This window comes from Panicum virgatum, chromosome 8N, assembly GCF_016808335.1.
Source record: "Panicum virgatum strain AP13 chromosome 8N, P.virgatum_v5, whole genome shotgun sequence".
NCBI lineage: Eukaryota > Viridiplantae > Streptophyta > Magnoliopsida > Poales > Poaceae > Panicum > Panicum virgatum.
Window position 1 is genome coordinate 49,795,111 of NC_053152.1, and position 6,975 is coordinate 49,802,085.

Below are 6,975 nucleotides of genomic sequence, written 5' to 3' on the forward strand. Positions count from 1 at the left end.
AAGAGCATAGAGATCATATCTTTATGTTTTAGCACTAGCTTTGTAAGTGTGAGTGCTAGATTAGCTCTTGATTGAGTGGAAAAGTAAGGTTGAGATCCTTGTGGCTGGTTCTAGAGTGAACCACACTTGTATTTCGGTGCGTCGGCCTCCTTGGAGCATTGGTGGCTCGCCGGCATGTCAACGACCCTCCGGCTTGATGTGGAGCGGCGTCGACGACATTGTGCGGGGGACGGAGACCCCTCCTTCGTGGGCAATCTCTCTTAGTGAAGAACGGGATCAAGGTGACCGTGATTGTGTTCACGAAAGAGACTTGATTGCCGGGAAGCGATACTCTTCGTGAGTGCTTCAACAACGTGGACGTAGGGGCACCTTTGTGGCAAACCGAACCACGAGATATATCCTCGTGTCGAGAGTTCGCTTTCTCTCCTCACTCTCCTTTAGCTTCCGCATTTTATATTGCAATTTGTGTGCCTTTACTTTCTTAGTATAGTATCTTGCTAGGATTGGCTATAGGTTGCAAAACTCTTTTGGGATGAGGGTTTCACACTAAGTTGAACCGTAGTTGCACATCTAGATAGCTTGTTTTAGTTTAAGTTTTGTGCAAACTAGTTGGAGCCATAGGTTAAGATTTTTAGAGTGCCTAATTCACCCTCTCCCTCTTTTAGGCTAGAGCACCCGATCGCTTTCACAGTGATGTGAAGCTGTCAAAAGAGGAGCTTAACGTAGTTGCTACTAAGATTGAAAATAGGTTGGCCACATGGAAATGTGGGCAACTTTCATATGGTGGGAAAGCTGTTTTGTTGAATTCAAGCCTGACTAGTTTACCTATGTACATAATGGGTTTCTACTTACTATATGAAGGTAACCAGCAGAAATTGGACGCGGCTAGAGCTCGTTTTTTTTTGGCAAGGTGTCGGGAAGAAGAAAAAGTACCACATGGTAAAATGGGAAGGATTATGCACCCCTAAAGAATTTGGGGGGCTAGGTTTCTTGAATATTAGAGCAATGAATAAAGCCCTGCTAGCCAAATGGTTATACAGAATTGAAAGTGGAGATGACAGTCTTTGTATCAGAATCTTGAAGAAGAAATACTTGGGGCAACAAAGCATCTTCCAAAAAGATAATAAAGGGGTTTCATTCTTCTGGACAGGACTCCAAAAAACTAAAGATTGGTATAAGTTTGGAAGAGACATGCTGGTGGGTAATGGAATTTGCACAAGATTTTGGTCTGATAGCTGGAGGGGGAATAGTTCTCTTGGGCTAAGATACCCCAATCTGTTCAGAATTTGTCAGGAGAAGTTTCAGTGGAAGAGGTGATCTCTGGGAGGAGGAGCCTAACCTTTAGGAGGAGGTTTGGGCAGGTAGAACAAGAGGAGTTTGCTAACCTGTTCAGAATTTGTCAGGAGAAGTTTCAGTGGAAGAGGTGATCTCTGGGAGGAGGAGCCTAACCTTTAGGAGGAGGTTTGGGCAGGTAGAACAAGAGGAGTTTGCTAACTTGCAGAATGAACTGGCTATGGTAAACGACCGTGGTGACTTGGCAAACCTTGGTGGCGAGTCAAGAAGTGTTGTGGAAGAGATTTGGTGGCTGAGAAGCAATACTCTCGATAGAGTGCTTCAACAATGTGGAGTAGGAGTGGCTTTGTGCCTAACCGAACCACAAGATAAATCTTCGTGTCGAGAGTTTGCTTTCTCTCATCTCCTTTACATTTCCGCATTTCATATTTGTAACTTGTGTGTCTTTACTTTCTTAGAGTAGCATCAAGCTAGAATTGACTATAGGTTGCAAAACTCATTTTGGGATAATGGTTTTACACTAGTTGAACCATAGTTGCACCTCTAGATAGCATGATCTAATTTATGTTTTGTGCAAATTAGTTGGAGCCATATATTTAGGTTTTTAGTTTGCCAAATTCACCCTCTTCCCCTCTTAGACTACGAACACCCGATTCCTTTCACTACTCAAATCTACTCTCGATCGCCCCTTCTATAGCAGCTGACGAGTAGGATCCACATCTCCCAACCCATCCACTCCCTCTCCCCACGTCTTCTCTCTCTCTCTAGCGAGTTGCGGGGTGCACGGCCCCTCCCCTTTCTCTCCTCCGCCAGAGGTGGCGCGGCGGGGACGCACCAGCGGCAGCGGCGGAGGCACGGTGGTGGCCCAACGGTAGCGCAGCGGGGACGCACTAGCGGCGGCCATGGCGGAGCGCGCGCATGGCGGAGGCACGGCGGGGACGCGGCGAAGGCAGAACGGTCGCACATCCGTGGCACAGTGGCAATGGCACGGTGGTGGCGGAAGTGGCGGAGCGCATGGTGAAGGCGCGGCGGTTGCACGGTGGCGATGGCGTGGAGGCGGCGGCTCAGCCCATGGTGGCGCGGGGTGGGGCGGAGGCGCAGGCGAGTAGTGGGCACCACGTGGTCCTTTACTGGAGCAACACCATCATGCTGAATAGAGAGGATCAGGTGCTTCTGCTTTCTTACTGTAGGCCTCTCATTACCCCACTGCAGCTTCATTATGGTATAGGGCTCCTGCAGGAGCCGATAGAGGGTGCCAGTGCGGATAGTCTTATGGGGTGCAGTCGTGCAGAGCATCATAAGAGCTTGCACTCCGATCCAATGACCGCCACAAGGTAGAAGGAATTTGGGGTTGCTCAAGAGGTTAGAGACATTGAGCATTACCAGGTTGTCCTGCACCGTAACTTTTGAAGCCTACTAGCAAACAATTGGCTCATTACTGAAGCATTACCTGGTGCTGGATTACCAGAATTAGCCACTTCAGGTACAGTTCTAAAAGTCTATTTGACAACATGCGAACATCATCTACTGCTAATGCATGTTACATTGTTAAGCATGGAACAATTTTTTTTTATTGAGGAAACATGGAACTGAAATTCTTTTTTGTTCATGGTTGCAGTGTGCTTACCGATTGGTCAACGTTTAGAAAGCATGGAAGCTCTTCAACATTGAAAGCACGAATGTTGAAGCTCTGAACATACCAAGGCCTATCCATCCTGTGATCCTGTCTCAGAATCAGTGTCTGGTTCATCGGGGAGAAGTGGCTAACCAATGTATCTGGATCAATCTTTTTGAGGCATCGCGGCGAGGCGAGGCGTGGCGCCTACCCCCTTCACAACACCTAGGCGTTTGTGGCGGACGCCTAGGCGACGCCATACACACATTGCTTAGGCGTTGTAAGCTAGAATTTTATATACTAGTGCAGCACGTACATACCTCGTTTGTTGCCAATTCTTGAGCCCTGATTCAGTGACTGACAGATATTATACTAAAAGCAGAGCAAGAGGCATACAAACGCAAGCATACATTATTCAAAGCAAAGGACACGCAGCATGAGCAAAAGCAGAGCACGAGGCGTACAATAATTATCTGATCAAAAGCAGAGCACGAGGCGTACAATATTCAGAGTACACAGCCGTACACACAAGCAAAGAGATGTGCACTGCATACAGTTCTCAAAGCAGAACAGAGCGACTGGGAACAGAGAGGAGGTATAGGGAATACCAGGCGGACGGGAGACCGAGGCTGGAGAGCACGTGCGGACGGCGCGACTGCAGGTCCGGCCATTTGACAGAGAATGGTTAGCAGGGCCTGATGTGCAGAAGCTGCTGGGCGGCCAGGAGCAGGTGCAGAGGGCAGGAGATGCGGGCGGCTGGAACTCGAAGCTCGAACAGAGGAGCGGCAAGCGAGGATGGAGGGGCGGCCGGAACTCGAAGCTCGAGCAGAGGAGCGGCAAGCAGGGATGGAGTGCTGCCGCCGCCGCCAAGAATTTCCGCCTCCGCCTTCTCTTTTCCTTTCCCTCTCCCTTTCTCCGTGAATCTATCCGCACCACCCCACGGTTAGTCTCCGAGCGGGACATTTACCACGCAGAGCGGTCGATTCCCGCCAATTCTGTTCTGGCGCTAACGCAGGGTAGATTTCCCGCCCCGCGCCCCAACTCGTGCTCGATTTCCCATCCCCAATCGCATCTAGCGTCCGATGTCTAGCTGTAGGCGTCCGCCCGACGCCATTTGCGGTTAGGCGACCCCTAATCATTTGAGGCGGATGCCATACAGGCTGAGGTCGTGGTGAGCCCGACGCCTTGGCCCTCTGCCACGCCTTGTCGCCTAGGCGACGCCTAGGCGACGACTAGGAGACACCTCGAAAACATTGATCTGGATCATTCCCGTAAAGTGACGCTCTACTCCCCAATGGTTCAGAGGACAGGGGAGGGGTTGCTCTGGCTGAGGATATTTGGCCCATTGATGGAACAAACCGTTGATGAAGCAAACAGGTTCAATTGAGGGAAGTTACCAATTCAGGAAAATAAAGAAACGGCTGGTACGATCTGATGCTGTAGCTCATGCGAATGCAATACATCAAATCTCTTCTTTTTTGCAGCCAAAATTGACTGTCAAAAAAAAGTAGAAGCCAGTACGTGACAACCGAACATATGGGTTAAGGTATCAATTTACTTCTCGTGGAAGGTTAAGAATGTATCAAACTAGACGATCGAGAGAGATCCGAACTGATTTCATGCCTCCCTTTTGCCTCTATATAAAGTATTGCCTGCAGGGCCCCAGAAGGAGCAAAGCACAATCAACAAACACCTCTTGCTAGATCGACCCAATGCAAGCAGAAGAATAGAGAGCTTCGTCTCCATACCACGCGCACACTTGGTCACCATGGCACATGCCAAGAAAGCCACAGGTGTGCTGCTGCTGGCAGCTCTCTTCATGGCCATGGCTATGGTCTTCTCATCTTGCAATGCAGCAGGTAATAATGTGTAGTTCATGCAGCAGGTTACTAATTTTTGTGCTGCGTAGACTACTAACGGCGATGCATTTTTTGGTGACACTGACAGACTACTGCCACGCGATCGTTCCGTGCTCCGACGAGACGTGTAGCAACTACTGCCAGAAGAACAACTTCAAGAACTTCCAGACGTACTGCACGCCGGGCCAGTACTACCCCAGCTGCTGCTGCCGAGTGCCGGATGCATGAACGATGACCGGCGTCTAATCCGGTAGCATAGCATAGCATCTTTTCTGTCATTGCAAACATCCTGAATAAAATAAAATATTCAGCACGCAGATTTTCCCTGTTAGTAGTTTCATCATCAGAGTTGTAATGCATCTCTGGTTGCAGGCGGGGCGGGTTCTTAAACGAACCCGCTTAGCCACCCCGCTAAAATACATGTGGCGGTTGATGCGGCCCAGCTGCAAAGTCTTAGTGGCCCAATTTTGGCCAGCCCACCAAAGTCCGTGGACAAGAGTTCAAGCCCGCAAGACCCGCATCGACCTCCTCCTCTCGTCTCGCCAGTCGCCACCACCGTCGACTCATCGACACCTCCGCCTGCCGCAATCTTCCGCCCGATTCCCGTCGCCACGCGCCTGCCCTCCCGTCGCCACGCGCCGCCTCACTCCCTCTCTCTCTCTCCCGTGCCGCCAGCTCGCCAGCGCTCCCTCACCTCGCGCTGCCCGACCGCCGAGAATGCAGCAGGCAACCCTAGGCTAGGGTTTTCACTGGGATTCTTCGCGCCCGCTCGTCGATTCGCATCTTCGGCCACTGCGCCTCGGCTTCCTCAACTCCGGTGAGTTCTCATACACTTGAGATATGGGTTCTGGTCGTGGCTGGTGCGGAGATTTGGGTAGAGATTTACATAGTAGTACTATATATATATATATATATATATATATATATATATATATATATATATATATATATATATATATATATATATATGAAAAAAAATCTTTGCAGATTTGGCATTTCGTTCATGCAAGCGTACAAATACCTGTGAAGATTTTCACATCCAATGCATTTATTTTTAGGTCCTGTGACAGATGGAGATGGCAGATGCAAGCAACTGGGGTTGGCACTCTAGTGGTGTGGCGGAGGGGAAGGGGGAGGAGGAGGATTCTGACCAAGAACCTTTTTGTGATGAATTGGAGCCCGCAGGTCGACCGGCTGGCAGTCCTCAACAAACTGGATCTCACCAAGAATTGTAAGTGATGGTAGTAATTCTTGCTATCTGGTAGTATGTTGGCGTTAGATAAATCATTGTTGTTTCCATATCTTTAATTCTTGCTATCTGCATGATCTGAACTGAAAGAAGACATTGGCTATCTCTGATATGTAGTTTGCACACAATGTTTGATTACAGTATGCAGTTCCCTAAATAATAAATTAATTAATGTTGCATGTCTCTAGTTATGTAGGAAATCAGATGTCAACTCTACCATATGAGGTTGTGCCAAGAGAGCAGGTTAGTCAAGAAAGGGAGCAGCAAATAGGTATGCAAACAGGACTACGGGAACCTTTAACTGCAGCAGCAAAGAGCGTGGCAAGAATACAGTCATTGTTGAAAAGAAAGTCCCCACTAATGCAGCAGATTGTGAGGTCACCATTACTGAAGAGGCGGCTAATGTCACCGAGGTTGGCTTCTCGTGTTCCTGGACAAGGTTAGATTTAACTTCGCCATCTTTACTAGCTGCATTGTTTCATATGTGTTGTTTTTTTGAGTATGTTAACTTCATGTTGTCCTGATTAGTACTTGCATATTTTAGGTGTAGATGCACCTAGATCAACTAGAAAGCGCAAACTTAGATCTGCTGTTTGGAAAGAGTTTGAGCCAATTTATGAAGGAAATTTAATTGTGCGAGCTAAATGCATTAACTGTTTGGATTTATTTGCTGCCAATCGAGAAAATGGTAGAAGTGCCTGTCGTAGGCACTTGGAAGTGTGCAAGGAGCGACTTAGAATGAATCAAATGGTTGAGAATTTGAGGACAGATGCTGTGTCCCCCGATGCACTTGCGTTGAAAAACTGGAAGTTCGACCAGGAAGTGTCACGGGAAGCAATGGTAAATTTTATAGTATTGCAAGAGTTGCCTTTCAGTTTAGTTGAGCATGCTCCATTTCAGAGATTTGTTGCTACTTTAAACCCATGGTTTACCATAGTTTCCAGAACTACGGTCGTTGA

General features: G+C 48.3%; 1 protein-coding gene across 1 annotated transcript; it reads left to right on the plus strand.

The window, feature by feature from the left end:
- The first annotated feature begins 5,153 nt into the window (after positions 1–5,153).
- Positions 5,154–6,975, plus strand: LOC120685226. Its single transcript, XM_039967034.1, has 5 exons — positions 5,154–5,584; positions 5,826–5,998; positions 6,205–6,455; positions 6,561–6,856; positions 6,961–6,975. Exons 2-5 carry the CDS (start codon positions 5,838–5,840, stop codon positions 6,973–6,975), a joined length of 723 nt encoding a protein of 240 aa, XP_039822968.1. The 5' UTR covers positions 5,154–5,584; positions 5,826–5,837.

What these genes read in the sequence shown, in the direction of transcription:
- LOC120685226 (XM_039967034.1), top strand. Translation starts at nt 5,838, where the DNA reads ATGGAGATGGCAGATGCAAGCAACTGGGGTTGGCACTCTAGTGGTGTG. An exon ending in ACTGGATCTCACCAAGAATT is followed by an intron (nt 5,999 to 6,204) that starts GTAAGTGATGGT and finishes GCATGTCTCTAG; the next exon opens with TTATGTAGGAAATCAGATGT. An exon ending in TTCTCGTGTTCCTGGACAAG is followed by an intron (nt 6,456 to 6,560) that starts GTTAGATTTAAC and finishes TGCATATTTTAG; the next exon opens with GTGTAGATGCACCTAGATCA.